Source organism: Hyperolius riggenbachi, chromosome 3, assembly GCF_040937935.1.
Source record: "Hyperolius riggenbachi isolate aHypRig1 chromosome 3, aHypRig1.pri, whole genome shotgun sequence".
NCBI lineage: Eukaryota > Metazoa > Chordata > Amphibia > Anura > Hyperoliidae > Hyperolius > Hyperolius riggenbachi.
The window spans coordinates 311,211,514-311,229,815 of record NC_090648.1 but is presented as its reverse complement, the minus strand read 5'-3'; the positions used below and the strand labels follow the sequence as shown (position 1 = coordinate 311,229,815).

Sequence of the window (18,302 nt, the reverse complement as noted above, 5' to 3'; positions counted from 1 at the left end):
GGCCCCGCAGGGGGACACGACGTCCATAATCACCTGGAACGACGGGGAAAATCGGGATCGGATGCATGCAAATGCGGGTAAACGATACACGTTGCTTGATACAATCGCTCCCATTCACTTGAATGGGAGCTATTGACGATGAGTTCCGGATGCTGGCGGTAAATGCCAGCCAAGCATGCATGTGAGCCAGCACTACATAGTTACATAGTTACATAGTTATTTTGGTTGAAAAAAGACATACGTCCATCGAGTTCAAATAGTACAAAGTACAACTCCAGCCCGTCCCCCACATACCCCTGTTGATCCAGAGGAAGGCGGAAAAAAAACCCACAAGGCATGGTCCAATTAGCCCCAAAAGGGAAAAATTCCTTCCTGACTCCAGATGGCAATCAGATAAAATCCCTGGATCAACATCATTAGGCATAACCTAGTAATTGTAGTCATGGATGTCTTTCAACGCAAGGAAAGCATCTAAGCCCCCTTTAAATGCAGGTATAGAGTTTGCCATAACGACTTCCTGTGGCAATGCATTTCACATCTTAATCACTCTTACTGTAAAGAACCCTTTCCTAAATAAATGGCTAAAACATTTTTCCTCCATGCGCAGATCATGTCCTCTAGTCCTTTGAGAAGGCCTAGGGACAAAAAGCTCATCCGCCAAGCTATTATATTGCCCTCTGATGTATTTATACGTGTTAATTAGATCTCCTCTAAGGCGTCTTTTCTCTAGACTAAATAAACCCAGTTTATCTAACCTTTCTTGGTAAGCGAGACCTTCCATCCCACGTATCAATTTCGTAGCTCGTCTCTGCACCTGCTCTAAAACTGCAATATCTTTTTTGTAATGTGGTGCCCAGAACTGAATTCCATATTCCAGATGTGGCCTTACTAGAGAGTTAAACAGGGGCAATATTATGCTAGCATCTCGAGTTTTTATTTCCCTTTTAATGCATCCCAAAATTTTGTTCGCTTTAGCTGCAGCGGCTTGGCATTGAGTACGATTATTTAACTTGTTGTCGATGAGTACTCCTAAGTCCTTCTCCAAGTTTGATGTCCCCAACTGTATCCCATTTATTTTCTATGGTGCTAGACCATTGGTACGACCAAAATGCATGACTTTACATTTGTCAACATTGAACTTTATCTGCCATGTATGTGCCCATATAGCCATCCTATCCAGATCCTGTTGCAATATGACACTATCTTCCTGAGAGTTGATGATTCTGCACAATTTTGTATCATCTGCAAAAATAGCAACATTGCTCACTACTGCATCTACTAGGTCATTAATAAATAAATTGAAGAGCACTGGACCCAGTACAGACCTCTGTGGGACCCCACTGCTAACAGTCTCCCATTTTGAGTACAATCCATTGACCACAACTCTTTGTTTTCTGTCCATTAGCCAGTTCCCTATCCATGCACACAAACTCTTCCCCAGTCCTTGCATCCTCAGCTTTTGCACCAGACTTCTGTGGGGAACAGTGTCGAAGGCCTTTGCAAAGTCCAAGTATATCACATCTACAGCATTCCCAATATCCATATTAGCATTCACTACCTCATAAAAGCTGAGCATGTTAGTCAAACAGGACCTGTCTTTAGTAAACCCATGTTGATGCTGAGAAATAAGATTATTTTCTACTATGAAGTCATGTATAGTATCTCTTAGTAACCCCTCAAATAGTTTGCATACAACTGATGTTAAGCTTACAGTTCTATAATTTCCTGGATCTGATTTTTTGCCCTTCTTAAATAATGGGAAAACGTGGGCTGTACGCCAATCCACTGGGACTCTGCCAGTTGCAAGAGAGTCACAAAAGATAAGATAAAGGGGCTTAGCTATAACTGAACTTAATTCTCTTAGGACCCGAGGATGCATGCCATCCGGGCCAGGTGCCTTGTCTATTTTTAATTTATTTAGTCTTGCCTTTACTTCTTCCTGCGTTAAGTATTTAATATTACTACATTTTTTAACTCTTTATGTTAAATAGGTAGTGAGCATATCTGGCTTGCTTTAACTATTTACCTAGGAGAGGGTGAATATATATTTGAGTCCATTTTACTTAAAGAAACCACCATATTTCCCCATAGGTTCCCTCCATACTGTTACCTTCAGGTGGAAATGAGTTACTTATCTATAATATCAGGTTAAGGGTACTTTATAAAGGGATGAGAGGTACAAGCCCCATCTTTTGCAGAGTTGCCCCTGTTATCCTGCTGTTAGGGACCTTGTAGGCTTCTAATGCTCAGTGGTGAAACCTTATGCATGTAGGCTTTGAATCCCCTTTGAAATACCCCGCTCAATGGGGGGACAAGGAGTTAATAAAGCTTGGGGATGGCTTTAACAAAAAAAAAAAAAACATTGCAGGGATGTTTTATTAACCATTTAAGGACCACAGGCCTACACCCCCCTAATGACAAGGCGATTTTTTACAATTCAGTGCTCTGCACTCTGCAGTTTTAACGGCTCACTGCAGATCCATACAACTTAGCACACTAATGAATCTGCCCCCATTTGTTGCCACCAACAGAGCTTTCTGTTGGTGGCCTCTGATTGCTTCTGTGATCTACATTTTTTTAAAATTAATTTTGTTTTGTTTTTTTACTAAAAAAGCATATTTTGTTTATATTTTATCCCTCCCCCCTCCGTTTCTCCCCCCGACAGCCAATCCCCACAATTGTCTTGCATAGGCATCAGCCTATGAGAGACGATCGCTTTGTGAGTCTCTCCTGGGGACAGCTCAGTGACAGAGCTGTCCCCCATACAGCGTTGCACAAGATCACAGTGCTGTACAAGTGATTTCTTTTTTTCAGATCATGGCTGGCAGGTTGTTTATGGAGTGGAGGAATCTAATCCCCCAGGACTTGACGCCTTTCTGCTTTAGGCGGTCCTGGGAGAGTCACCTTGTGGCCACGAATCGGCGTTAGGTGGTCAGGTGGTTAAAAATTCCATGAGCAAAATTACAAGTAATATGTCTAAAAAACAAAACATCCCTGCATGCATTAAATATGTTTCTGCATTATACTCACCTGCTATTTAGTATACAAGTACTGCAGCCATCAGTGTAGCAAAGGCAGTAAATGTCATTGTGGGGCAATGTGCAAAGTGTTTTTTTTTTCTTTTTAAGTGATTTCCAAATGCAGGTTTACTTTGATTTACTAAAAAGCCCTCTAGATTTCTGTAGGAACACCGGATACCATCTCAGCATTCTGTCACCAAAGGTGCTCAGGAAAAAAAAAAAACATGTTAGGTTTTTTTACTCTTTTTCTCAAAAAAAGACAGAATTTCTTATTAAATGTGTCACAGTAAATTTGAGGATAATATGAAGGTTGCTATAGCAACACCCCCACCAGAAAGTGATTAAGAGGAAATGGGGCACTAGGCAAAATATCAGTTTTTGCCCACTGCTGATGATCACATGGCTTATTTTGGGGAGGGCGAGATTTGGTGGGGGCTAGCATCTACCAAGCCCCTAGACTCTATCCAGGCACAGGGCAAGTGCCTAGGTTTGCCTAGTGGATGATCCGGCTCTGACCCCCACAGTTGTGTCATCCCTTATATGTCACAGATGACCTACAGATGATGTTAATTAATCAGTTCTGATTTCTGTTCAGAGGAACAGTCGACTGTAATGGGAAGCCCATCAAACTCATTGAAATATGTTTATATTTTGGAATAGCACATTTTATACTAGAATAGCTAGAGCCTTCACGTTTTATCTATTTTTGTTTTTATGTTCTATCTTTCTGCTTTTCCATTTCTCTGCTTTCATTTTTGCTTCTCATTACACATTTATTAAGTCCTCCCTTCATCGTAGTCACATCTGTACTTAGTCCTGGGATTGTTTTGTTTGTTTTTGATTTATTTTTAAAACATGCACAGCTGGCTGGCAATTTTAACTGGCCCTTAACAATTTGCATCACATTTGCGTGCATGCTGGAATTAATTGCATCTCATTGCCCATCTTTACTGGTGTTTGACACTTGTGTCTGCCGGGTGTCTGACTCCATTAAGTGTTCACATGTCTATTCTTCCTAATATGTTTTCCATCTGTACCAAGAAAGATATTACAAGCTGCAATGGGAACATTTTATGAATATTAATTTAGTATCTGATCTACCATGTATGTAGAGATAGTTTTCTGGCATGGATGTTTTGGGAAGGATCATTTTTTACAGTAAGATATTCTGTAGTACATGCAATTTTTATATGCATGCATAGTACAATATATTTTTTCATCCTTTTTGGTTTCAGCCCATAAATATAACAATAAAATGACACAGGTTCTAGCAGAATGCTGTTGTTGTTATAGCTGTGTCCTTGGCTTTGCTGTGTGATTACAAGGTCACAGTCGCTTTTGTAACTGTGAACATATTATGTATCTTCCAATCCTGTGAGCCTGCAGAGAACATATACATGGTCCGCTGACCCAGTGGCTGTAGTCATATCCAAGTCCTAGGACTCCTCTCTGTGTTGTGAACCTGGAAGTGTTCAGTATTGATCTCAGATTCAGTGTAACACTGGGGAAAAATGAAAATTTGTAAATGTGTATGTAGGTGGGTGTTCTAATTATGTAAAGTAGTAATATTTCTTTTGTTTTCTTTTTTTTTGTTGCCAGTTTGCACCAGGCATTGCAAAAAGTTACTTGATAGTCAGTTGGCGACTGAGGTGCATCGCTAGATTTCTGCCACTGCTGCACTGACCTGCTTGTGGCTCCTGCTGCCATCCCCACAGTTAAAGGCAGCTATACACAATGTAGTATTTCAAACATTCCATTTAACCTTCCTGGCGGTCTATTAAAAACCGCCAGGGGGCAGCAAAGCAGGTTTTTTTTTTTTTTTAAATCCTGTAGCGAGCCTAGGGCGGCATCCCCCCACCCGCTCCGATCGCCTACGGCGATCTGCAATTAGGAAATCCCGTTCAAAGAAAGGGATTTCCTGGAGGGCTTTTCCCGTCGCCATGGCGGTGGTCGTGATGACGTCATCAACGTCGAGTCCCGATCCACCCCTCAGCGCTGCCTGGCGTTGATAGGCCAGGCTGCGCAAAGGGTCTGGGGGGGGGGGGGGCGGCACGGCGGGTAGCGGCGAATCGGCATGGAGTGGCGGCAATCGGTGTGCACATGCAGCTAGCAAAGTGCTAGCTGTGTGTAGCAAAAAAAGTTATGCAAATCGGCCCAGCAGGGCCTGAGAAATCCTCCTGCGCGGCTTACCCCAAACGGAAGGTTAATGACTTAATTAGAACAGGTGACAGATAACAAATATCAAAAACAAAAAGTCATATTTAACTTTCCACTTACTCCAATTCAGTCTCTGAAAAAATGGCTGATTTAAAAATAGTTTATATAGTTGTTGATAAAATAAAATAAAAAAATAATTTATGTTAATAGAATTAACCATTCTACCAGTAAAAGGACAGGGACTTATAATGCTTTAGCACCCAGGAACGGGTGAAGAGCAAAATCCTACCATTGCTAGTGTTGGTATCCTTCTGCCAATTTAATGTTTATACAGAGTCCTACTTAAAAGAGCTCCTGCTATACAAAAATTAAACCTTCCATTGTTGCTTGTGTCTGCGTGTCTATTTTATAACAGAATATAGTGTTTGAGTAGAAGGGGTCATGCTACAGCTTTTGACAATTTTTTTTTACTGCTGATGTATTCTTGCCAAATTCCTAGTTGGGCCTCACCTACTAAGAGCCTTGCTATTCAAAAATAACAATTCCAACTGTTGTTGGTGTAATTAATTTATTTTACAGGTAAATAGGGTCCCTGCCTAAAGAGAAACATTGTAAAGATGTTTCCTGCTGCTGGTGTATACCATTCCTATTAAAAATGTTGCTATTGCTAGTGTCTTATTGGCAGTTTCATACAACATGAGTCACAATCAAAAATGAGACATGCTATGACTTGTTTTCAAAAATGAGACATGCTATTACGTCTATTGAAAAAAAGTTCCCCTCCTATATTCGCTGGTATCTTACTGTCGATGTTAAACTAAGTGCTGCACTGACTAAAAAGGATTTTGATGTTACTTACTTCAAAAACTGCTGCTACTATTGTGTTATCAACACTGTAATATCTTCAGGAGGCTCATTGCTATAAATGTCCTGCTGATACATTTATTTAATACATTTTATTCAGTACTGTAACTGTCTACTGTAATTTTACATTTAAGGAAGAATTTTCCTATATGTGGACCTCATTCCACCATGTCAGAAACAAATTCAACTTGATGTTTCTTTAGTAGAAAAAAAATAAATGATAAGAATATCAAATCTAACCCAAAATTGTTTTACAAGTACATTAACTCTAAAAAAAGAAAGGTTGACTGTATAGACTCCTAAAGGATGAGGGTGGGAACTCAATGGTGGATGACCAAGGTAAGGCAGAGTTATTAAATGCTTTCTTTGCTTCTGTCTTCACAAAAGAAACAGCACTGTTGCAAACTACAGAGGCGGAAGAGTCTCAATCTTCTAACTGTAATATTAAATACTTAACGCAGGAGGAAGTGAAGGCAAGACTAAATAAATTAAAAATAGACAAGGCACCTGGCCCGGATGGCATGCATCCTCGGGTCCTAAGGGAATTAAGTTCAGTTATAGATAAACCCCTTTATCTTATCTTTTGTGACTCTCTTGCAACTGGCAGAGTCCCAGTGGATTGGCGTACAGCCCACGTTTTCCCATTATTTAAGAAGGGCAAAAAATCAGATCCAGGAAATTATAGAACTGTAAGCTTAACATCAGTTGTATGCAAACTATTTGAGGGGTTACTAAGAGATACTATACATGACTTCATAGTAGAAAATAATCTTATTTCTCAGCATCAACATGGGTTTACTAAAGACAGGTCCTGTTTGACTAACATGCTCAGCTTTTATGAGGTAGTGAATGCTAATATGGATATTGGGAATGCTGTAGATGTGATATACTTGGACTTTGCAAAGGCCTTCGACACTGTTCCCCACAAAAGTCTGGTGCAAAAGTTGAGGATGCAAGGGCTGCGGAAGAGTCTGTGTTCATGGATAGGGAACTGGCTAATGGACAGAGAACAAAGAGTTGTGGTCAATGGATCGTACTCAAAATGGGAGACTGTTAGCAGTGGGGTCCCACAGGGGTCTGTTCTGGGTCCAGTGCTCTTCAATTTATTTATTAATGACCTAGTAGATGCAGTAGTGAGCAATGTTGCTATTTTTGCAGATGATACAAAATTGTGCAGAATCATCAACTCTCAGGAAGATAGTGTCATATTGCAACAGGATCTGGATAGGATGGCTATATGGGCACATACATGGCAGATGAAATTCAATGTTGACAAATGTAAAGTCATGCATTTTGGACGTACAATGGGATACAGTTGGGGACATCAAACTTGGAGAAGGACTTAGGAGTACTCATTGACAACAAGTTAAATAATCGTACTCAATGCCAAGCAGCTGCAGCTAAAGCTAACAACATTTTTTTAGACATATTACTTGTAATTTTGCTCATGGAATTCCACCATGTCAGAAACAAATTCAACTTGATGTTTCTTTAGTAGAAAAAAATTAAATGATAAGAATATCAAATCTAACCCAAAATTGTTTTACAAGTACATTAACTCTAAAAAAAGAAAGGTTGACTGTATAGGACTCCTAAAGGATGAGGGTGGGAACTCAATGGTGGATGACCAAGGTAAGGCAGAGTTATTAAATGCTTTCTTTGCTTCTGTCTTCACAAAAGAAACAACACTGTTGCAAACTACAGAGGGGGAAGAGTCTCAATCTTCTAACTGTAAAATTAAATACTTAACGCAGGAGGAAGTGAAGGCAAGACTAAATGAATGAAAAATAGACAAGGCACCTGGCCCGGATGGCATGCATCCTCGGGTCCTAAGGGAATTTAGTTCAGTTATAGATAAACCCCTTATCTTATCTTTTGTGACTCTCTTGCAACTGGCAGAGTCCCAGTGGATTGGCGTACAGCCCACGTTTTCCCATTATTTAAGAAGGGCAAAAAATCAGATCCAGGAAATTATAGAACTGTAAGCTTAACATCAGTTGTATGCAAACTATTTGAGGGGTTACTAAGAGATACTATACATGACTTCATAGTAGAAAATAATCTTATTTCTCAGCATCAACATGGGTTTACTAAAGACAGGTCCTGTTTGACTAACATGCTCAGCTTTTATGAGGTAGTGAATGCTAATATGGATATTGGGAATGCTGTAGATGTGATATACTTGGACTTTGCAAAGGCCTTCGACACTGTTCCCCACAAAAGTCTGGTGCAAAAGTTGAGGATGCAAGGACTGCGGAAGAGTCTGTGTTCATGGATAGGGAACTGGCTAATGGACAGAAAACAAAGAGTTGTGGTCAATGGATCGTACTCAAAATGGGAGACTGTTAGCAGTGGGGTCCCACAGGGGTCTGTTCTGGGCCCAGTGCTCTTCAATTTATTTATTAATGACCTAGTAGATGCAGTAGTGAGCAATGTTGCTATTTTTGCAGATGATACAAAATTGTGCAGAATCATCAACTCTCAGGAAGATAGTGTCATATTGCAACAGGATCTGGATAGGATATGCTATATGGGTACATACATGGCAGATGAAATTCAATGTTGACAAATGTAAAGTCATGCATTTTGGACGTACTAATGGTCTAGCACCATACAAAATAAATGGGATACAGTTGGGGACATCAAACTTGGAGAAGGACTTAGGAGTACTCATTGACAACAAGTTAAATAATCGTACTCAATGCCAAGCAGCTGCAGCTAAAGCTAACAAAATTTTGGGATGCATTAAAAGGGAAATAAAAACTCGAGATGCTAGCATAATATTGCACCTGTTTAACTCTCTAGTAAGGCCACATCTGGAATATGGAAATCAGTTTTGGGCACCACATTACAAAAAAGATATTGCAGTTTTAGAGCAGGTGCAGAGACGAGCAACAAAATTGATACGTGGGATGGAAGGTCTCACTTATCAAGAAAGGTTAGATAAACTGCGTTTATTTAGTCTAGAGAAAAGACGCCTTAGAGGGGATCTAATTAACATGTATAAATACATCAGAGGGCAATATAATAGCTTGGCGGATGAGCTTTTCGTCCCTAGGCCTTCTCAAAGGACTAGAGGACATGATCTGCGCATGGAGGAAAAACATTTTAGCCATTTATTTAGGAAAGGGAAAGGGTTCTTTACAGTAAGAGTGATTAAGATGTGGAATGCATTGCCACAGGAAGTCGTTATGGCAAACTCTATACCTGCATTTAAAGGGGGCTTAGATGCTTTCCTTGCTTTGAAAGATATCCATGGCTACAATTACTAGGTAATGCCTAATGATGTTGATCCAGGGATTTTATCTGATTGCCATCTGGAGTCGGGAAGGAATTTTTCCCTTTAGGGGCTAATTGGACCATGCCTTGTAAGGGTTTTTTCGCCTTCCTCTGGATCAACAGGGATATGTGAGGGAGCAGGCTGGTGTTGTACTTTATACTGGTTGAACTCGATGGACGTATGTCTTTTTTCAACCAAAATAACTATGTAACTATGTAACTACATCATGCATATCCTATCATGCAAATCTCAGTTGAAAACTTTTTTTAATTAAAATTAGTAATGTAATACATAATTAAAATATAAATCCTACTAACATAAACAGAACACTAAATCAAATAACTTAACTATTATAAGCATTCAACTCAAACCAACAGCAAACCCTTATGTGGTCTACTAAATGCACACATTCTAAATCTGGTACAGTGGTTTTTTTGTTTTTGTTTTTGTGTAAACAGTGTAAAAACTGTCAAATGAAGTGCTTGTCTTGAAATGTGTGGCCTCTAGGAAGGCTTATTCTGACAATCTGACAAATTCTCCTGAAAAAAATGTGCTTTTTAACTGTGTGCTTCTAAATGATAGTAACCATGAACATGAAGCCATGCACCACTTCTTCCACAAATGTACTTTACATAAAAAGTAAAGCTCTACAGTACTACTAGATGATGTCTGGCCATATATATATGTGGCCCTGGCAATGTTTATTCTGCTAATTTCTCTAGTGGTACATGGATTACTTTGAATTGTGTTCCCATTACAAAACGTTGACATCTGTCCATGACCATCCTGTCAGCATGTGGTTTCTTGCCTGTGCTTATGTTGCTGCCAGTGGACTTATGGCTGTGGTTAGGAACATGAATTACACCTGTGGCCAACTGTGCTAGCAGATGTGTGCATCTTCCCAGCAGTTCCCATGCTTTAGGTTATCTCATGTGTTTGAGTTTCGATGGTAGTCCTGTGACAGAATGTCATCTGGAATGCACAGTCTGGCTGTATAGATAGATCCCACTAACACTGTTTCTAACTTTTCTGTAATAGAATATTTAAATTATGTAATTAAACTGTATGATGTGAAGTCCAGCTCTAAATATGGTGTGCTTGCCAATGATCGTTCTGATAAAATGTCCATCTATTAATATACAGCGTTTGTGAACTGTGTTGTATAATGCGGGGCCTAGCTGTTTTTATGGGGCCCTGCCAAAACTTTTTCTCCTGAAATGTATTTAAAGCACACATGAATTGGGACTGGAAGTTAGTAGTTGGAAGCCTCTGGATGGCCCAGAGGCTGCCTGGATCCTTGTAGAGTCTGCCATTCCAGGGCAGGGTCCCTTTTCATGTTTTGGAGATGCCCCCAGTTGTGGACCAATACATCCGGACTGGGCAGGTGCGAACACAGTTCATGTATGGCCAACAGAACAAAGACTTTCATGCAGAGCTTTTTACCTCCATTCACAAGCGCTTCATTCTATTGGACATGCACAAACTTTACCCACAGATGCCCAGTGCAGATATGCTTATCCACAGCCAGGCAGAAGAAACCGGAATTTAACAAGCTTTCATGGAACAGGTATAGGAGGCACACTGCAATGCAATGAGGCTGTAAGTTTTTTTTATTGTTAAGGAGAATATGCAAAAATATATATATAAAGATGAAGATATGCTTCTCCAACAAATGTTTACAAAGTTTGTAGACGAAGAATAGAATCATGAAGAAAAATATATACTGTATGTATTGGGGTATTAGACTAAGTCTGATGAAGTGCATCAGAAAAAGAGATAACTAATAATATAGTAACATAAAATTAGAAAAAATAGAAAGAAACAAACATTCCTTCCTACAAAAAACCTTTTTATATACGGTATATGACATTGTATACATGCATATAAAGACTGTTTTCATGCATAGGAGACATGGGCCCTAATTCTCACAGCTACTGTAAGATTACCATGCACAGGCAGCTCATGGCAATTTTACTATTACTATCGAAGACAGCATAGCGTGTGTTGCCTAATAAGTGTGACCCACTATACCAAAGTAATGCACACCTGCATTACCTAAGTGACACGAGCATTGCATTAAATAGGCATTAACTGCTACACTGTCATGGGTTGTAACTGTAAAATTGCGCATGTCAATTTTATCTTAGCTATGTCAGTAATGATGGGCATACACAGCTCGATTTTGCCGCTCGATTCTCCCGCCCGATCGATTTCCCGCTCGATTCCACAGGCGATTCTCTTATCTTCCGCTCCTTTTTCTTATCTTTTTCCATTGTCCTCAATGCGGAATCGAGCGCGGAAACGATCGGACGGGAGATTGGACATGTCAGAAATTATCTATCCAGCCATCTAAATGGCTCAGAATCGAGCCGTGTATTCCCAGCATAAGGGCCATGGAACCAGATCAACACTTGTTTACAGTATAGGGAATAAGCTCTATCACCCTTGAAGGATTTTTTCCTTGTTAATCCACTCAGACCAAGGCATCCATTTGAGTGAGAAATTGGACACCAGGTTTTGTGTTTTTGCAAACATTTGTTCATATGAGAAATTCTGTATAATCTGAATTACTGGGAATTCCAATCCAAGTTTGAGCAATAGCTGTTTTAGCTGGTTTGTTTCCATTTATCATTAGGCAATAATTCAGAAATACTTTATAGCATCAGGCCTGGCTCTTTAGGAAGACATAGGCACCCAAGTTGTTTGGGACCAAGTTATTTTGTCCCAAACAACAAAGCAAGAAATGTGAAGCCATAGGCACCCATGTTAAAGAAGAACTCCAGTGAAAATAATGTAATAAATAAAAGTGCTTCATGTTTACAATAATTATGTATAAATTATTTAGTCAGTGTTTGCCTATTGTAAAATCTATCCTCTGCCTGAGTTATATTCTGACATTTATCACATGGTGACATTTCAACTGCTGGCAGGTGATGTCAGTGGAAGGAGATGCTGCTTGCTTTTTTGGCAGTTGGAAACAGCTGTTATTTTCCACAATGCAACAAGGCCCCACAGTGTGATGTCAGAACCATGGTCCTGACATCACACTGTGGGAGGGGTTTCACCACAATATCAGCCATACAGAGCCCCCTGATGATCCATTGATGAAAATGAATAGATTTCTCATGGGAAAGGGGGTACCAGCTACTGATTGGGATGAAGTTCAATTCTTGTTTACAGTTCCTCTTTAAATTAGGAAATACTGGCTACAGCCATAGTGGTATTCATAAACAAACTGTTCTCCTACCCCCACTTACACCTCTCTCACAATATAGTTGTGTTCAGAAAGCAGGCTCCCTCTCCTATATACAATGCAAATTTGTCACAAACCTTATCACAAAGGGCCATTTTCCTCTGTGGGTTATCGCGATTTCACATATACTTAATGCACAAGTTCCCATCATATCTTTGTGCGTTCCGATGATTTTTGTCAGAGGAGGGGGAAAATGAGTGGTAAAAATGCCATTGCAAACTCTTTTCCATTAGTTTAAGCCTGACCTAGCATTTTGTTATTTGCAAGCAATAGGAATTGTATTGGAAGATGTAAATAGTGGAAAACAGCCCTAAAAACTGAGCTTATGAAAAAAAATGCGTGATGAGGTGCTACCTTCAGTAACCTGGTAGGGGGCAAGCTTGTTTGAATCTACATCAAAACATAACCATTCATATAACCATATTTTCATATAACCATGATAACAATAAAAAAAGGGCTTGCCAACAGCTCACGCAGGCACACTAGCACTCAGGGCCGGGCTGAGGCAGAGGCGAGAGAGGCTCCAGCCTCAGGGCGCAGTGTAGGAGGGGGCGCACAACTCACTCAGCTATCATTCCCCTATTGTGTTTGAAGCAGGGAGAAACAAGAAAAGGGGATACATGGCAGTGACTGCAAGCTGCATAACTAGAGATTACAGTGCTGGGGGCCCTGGGGCGCTTCTTAGTCTAATAGCAATCAGTGTGTGACAGCTGGGGTGGGAGGTATGGAGGGACGCACTTTGGTGTCTCAGCCTTGGTTGCTGGAGGACCTTGTCCCGGCTCTGCTAGCACTAGCTCAGCTTTCTTCAGAAAAGGCCGGGTTAGATCGGGTTCACGCTACTGTGCAGAAGCATGGACCAGATAGGGCTCAGCTGTTTCCGCCAGGGCCCAATTGGGACTGTGCTAGTGCGCACATCCAGGGAGGCCACTCTTCTGGGGTCCCAGTGCTGAAACAGGCTGATGTATGGGGATGGGGAAGCCTTTTTTAGGATCCAAAGGCTTCCCCCTCAGGTAGTAAGTATTTTGCTGGTAGCTGCTAGACAAACCAGTATGTATTGTGTGTCGGTGTCGGCGAAGGAGTATAATATATGTTGGTATTTTAATACTGAAAATGGAGCAAAGTACGTGTGCTAAATATACCCTTCAAGAAAAACATCAAATTGTCCAAGGATTGAAAGGCAGGTTGGAATCATAGCGGGAAATGTTCACTAAAACTACAGCCAAAAATCATGCAGCAGTGAAAGCTAGCTTTATCGCGGCTGGAGAAATCGTCCAAGCTTTTCAGGTGTTTTTCAGTGAGCTCTTTTATGAAGCAAGTGTGTGATCAGATAAATATTTATATTTATCTTATTATGGAAAGTGCAATCTGTTCGAATTCATATTTCTGGTTGAAACATTGTCAGTTTAAGACTATTCAATAAATGTTAATTATTAACAAGCCCACAATGGTCTGCAACTGAGGTCCGGGGCCCACTGCCGGTGATTTCTAAAGCACTGGTGCAAATTGGCGATACAAGCCTAAGGGGGTGATTACACAGGACCGATTGTAAGTTGCCAGAATCACACTTTTGGAGCAATTTCAATAAAGGAATGCAGGGTTCAAAATCTCATTCCTTGAAATTACTCTGGAAAGCGCTTGTTACTTAGCGTTAAAATTGATATCAGTAAACACTAGCGTTTTTTTTAGAGCGTTTTGCGATATCTAGTGGGTGCCAGCCCTCAAAGTGTTACTTAAGCCTACAAAAAAACCTGTTTATGGACCCATTCACACTTACAATCACGAAACGCGAGCAATTAGCGCTAACGTTTTGTGCTGCAATTTTTATGCGATAAACCCATATTTTTACTGTACTTTCTCGTAAGTTTTTGAGCGATTGTGATTAGCGTTTTCTGTAATCATGATTGTGCAAAAATCGCAAGAAAGAGCTGCATGCACTGTGCTTGGCGATAATCGCAAATCACTGGCGATCGCAGCAGGGAGATCACCGTCATATACTACTTATTGCACTAGCGCTTTAAAAAGTGCTAGCAATTTCCACCGATTCGGCGATACACCGTAAACACTTGCTAATCACCCACCAACTTACCTGGTGCTTCTTGCAGCCCCCGCACTCATCCTTCACTGTCCTTCTGCGACCCTCCAGCAAGCAGCAGTGGCCCCCTGAAAGTCGTCGTTCGTGGCCAGTCGGAAACTACAGCACATGCGCAGCCCCGAGTCGCATGCACACTGATCATCGTTCTGCGCATGTGCAATAGTAATTTTCCCATACTGCACATGCGCAGAACGTTGCCGTGCATGGGGACGTGACAAAAGGCCTGATTCACAAAGCGGTGCTAACAGTTAGCACGCTGGTGAAAAGGCCTTTATCATGCCTAAACTCAGTTTAGGCATGATAAGTTTAGGTGTGATAAGTTTAGGTGTGATAAGTTTAGGCATGATAAGTTTAGGTGTGATAAGTTTTTAGGCGTGATAAGTTTAAGCACCAACTGGGTTAGCACCGCAGTGCACAGCTGATCAAAAGTTTTGCGCTAGCAAAGTCTGGTGCACTTTGCATAGAGTTTAATGGCGCTGCTTTGCATGCTGAACTTTGCGCGCGATCTAAACTTATCTAAACTTATCATGCCTAAACTTATCATGCCTAAACTGAGTTTAGGCATGATAAAAATGGTTATCATGCCTAAAGGGCCTGATTCACAAAGCGGTGCTAACAGTTAGCACGCTGGTGAAAAGCCCTTTATCATGCCTAAACTCAGTTTAGGCATGATAAGTTTAGGTGTGATAAGTTTAGGTGTGATAAGTTTGGGCATGATAAGTTTAGGTGTGATAAGTTTAGGCATGATAAGTTTAAGCACCAACTGCGTTAGCACCGCAGTGCACAGCTGATCAAAAGTTTTGCGCTAGCAAAGTCTGGTGCACTTCGCATAGAGTTTAATGGCGCTGCTTTGCGTTCGGGACTTTGCACGCTATCTACACTTATCTAAACTTAGCATGCCTAAACTTATCACACCTAAACTTATCACACCTAAACTTATCACACCTAAACTGGCTTTTCACCAGCATGGTGCAATGGTTATCATGCCTAAACTCTTTTAGGCGTGCTAACTGGGTTAGCACCGCTTTGTGAATCGAGCCCAAAGTCTTTAACTGGGTTATCACCGCCTTGTGAATCGAGCCCAAAGAGTCATGTGGACAGCCACCTTTCCGGGGGTCGCCGCTGCTAGTCAGAAAGTCTTGGAAGGACAGCACGGGCACAGGATGACTGCGTGGGGCTGCAAGTTAAACTTTTTTTTTAACTTAAGATTTCCTTTTAGGTGCCTGTTAACAATACACTTTCCTGATAGATTGACCGTCTGATCAGATAGCATTTTATCAATTTAATTATCTTGGGTTGGTTAAATATTTTCACAAATATTTGTGAGCTAAAACGATCATTTCCATCAGATCATAATCATCAGATCTGACAGTTGATGAGGAAATTGTATTAAATGACACCTTTAAAGGGTGTATGTTAATTTTGACACATTTAGGCGATTGAGTTCGGCATCCCTGGACTGTACCTGCAAATCAGTAAACTGTTCTGCACCCTGCAGTTGTGACCTCTGCTCCCTGTACCTTAACTTTGGCCATACATATTGATTTTTCCTGTCAATACCTGGCAGATTCAATCACTCTGATCGAATCTGCTAGAAATCGATGCCCTAAACAATGCCTGATCAAATGATTTTCAGCTGAAATCAAACCAATCAGTGAATTGCACACTGAAATCGAACAGTGCAATACTGTAATTCAATAGATTTTTAATAGATTATGCTAAACTATGTTTAAAAAAAAAATTATGCCTAGCGGGTAGTAGCAACTAATTTCTCCCTGATCAGATTTGACGAGAGAGATCCATCTGATGGAATCTCGTGGTCGTCTATAAGTGAATGGCAAGCTTTGGAGAGTGCAATTAGCATTGAGCCACTGGGTGCAGCAGGCAGCGCTGAGTCCTGTACAGGGCGCCCACCTGTGCCAGAGCTAGGCACACACCATACACTGCGCGTCCTCTGAGTGGCTCTGCTGCCTGCCGTGACGTCACTGAGCGCGCAGTTCAGGCTACAGCTCTTTCAATAAAGCAGCGTGAGATGCTGGAGGCAGCAAAGTGAGTGGAGAGAAGGCTGGAGCTCGCACCCTGCGTCACCTTTACTAGCATTACTTGAGGAGCGATGCACGCTGTCCCGTCCTGCTAGAGCGCAGCCAGGATCTGAGCGACACCATGGACACCTCCAGGACCAGCCTGCTCGTGTGCTCGGTTCTGTGCACCCTGCAGCTCGTCAGCGCAGCCAGGCCGGGGAAACAGCAGCAGCACCGGAGCTGTCCCGGCCCCTGTGTGTGTGAGCAGGATGGGATGATGATGATGAGAGTGGACTGCTCGGACCGGGGGCTTACTGCACTACCTGGCAATCTCAGCATCTTCACCTCCTACCTGTAAGTGTCACCTTATCACCATATGTCAGGGCTGCCTGCTGCTGTCCCAACTCCCTGCACAACAACCTCACTGCACACCTCTACTGCAGATCCAGTGTGGGTACCCCAGGGTAGGCTGTAGCATTCACTGCATGGTGTGCAGGAGATCTGCACAAGAAGGGAAGTGGAATCTGGGGAAGTGGAAGTCATGTTAAAATGACAAGTTTGTTGCAGGTTGTAAAACTGGAGTAAAAGCAGATGCCCATAGCAACTAAGCAGGTTTCATCTTTCAACTGCAGCAAAGAATTTGATTTCAGTGAGTCATGTTTTTGTAGGTCAGGGTTTTCTTTGCTACAGATTTTGTAAATCAGAATATTTCAAATGATTTACAAAAGTTATTATGCATTTATATAGCACTGAGCATTGAGAGTTACGTTGTACACTTAATAATTCATGGCACTAACTGTACCTGAGAAGAGCTCACATTTTAATTTACCTACATAGTTTAGGGATAATTTGAAGTTATCAGTGGTGTAGTGGTTAGTACTCTCACCTTGCAGTACTGGATCCCCGGTTAGAATCCCAGCCAGGGCACTATCTGCATGGAGTTTGTATGTTCTTCCCGTGTCTGTGAGTTTCCTCCAGCGATACAGTTTCCTCCCACATCCCCAAAAAACATACAGATAAGTCAATTGGGTTCCACTAAATTGGCCCTGGACTACGATACATACACTACACAATACATAAGAATATGAGTATGGTATGGACAATTAGTGATAAACCATATACTCTGTACAGCACTTTGGAAGATGTTGGAACTATAGAAGTACTAAATAATGATGACTTGTATATTTTGAGGATTTGGGAGGAAACCAAAGTGCCTGGAGGAAACCCATACAAACGTGGGAGAACATACAAACTCTGTACAGATTAGTGTCTTGGCAGAGGATCAAACCTGGTACTCTAGCATGCCAAGGCAAGTGTGCAAGATGTTTAACCTCCATACCATTACAAAAATGTTGCAAGGCTATGTTAAATTCTTCTAAGGTGCTCTGATTGTTTTGCTAAGTTTGAGCTGGAGAAGTTGCTATGGACAGTTTTTAGCCGTTATAAAATGAGCCATACTTGAGTACGTGGACAGAGGTTTGGACGTGTGCTTCAGTTAATGACAAGATGATTACAGTCTACCATTCCCGCACATTCCACTAAAGACATTATAGCCAGAAGTGTGCACTTTGAGTTAAAATACCAAGATGTTAGTTTAGGTTCAATTTTTCGTTAT

General features: G+C 41.2%; 1 protein-coding gene across 1 annotated transcript in view; it reads left to right on the top strand.

Moving 5' to 3' along the window:
* Positions 1-16,680: 16,680 nt before the first annotated feature.
* Positions 16,681-18,302, top strand: part of LGR5 (leucine rich repeat containing G protein-coupled receptor 5) — a 201,498-nt gene continuing 199,876 nt past the window's right edge. Inside the window, exon 1 of the mRNA XM_068276679.1 lies at positions 16,681-17,041. Within this exon, the coding sequence (XP_068132780.1) occupies positions 16,830-17,041 (212 nt within the window). The 5' untranslated portion in view covers positions 16,681-16,829. The remainder of the gene's footprint in view (positions 17,042-18,302) is intronic.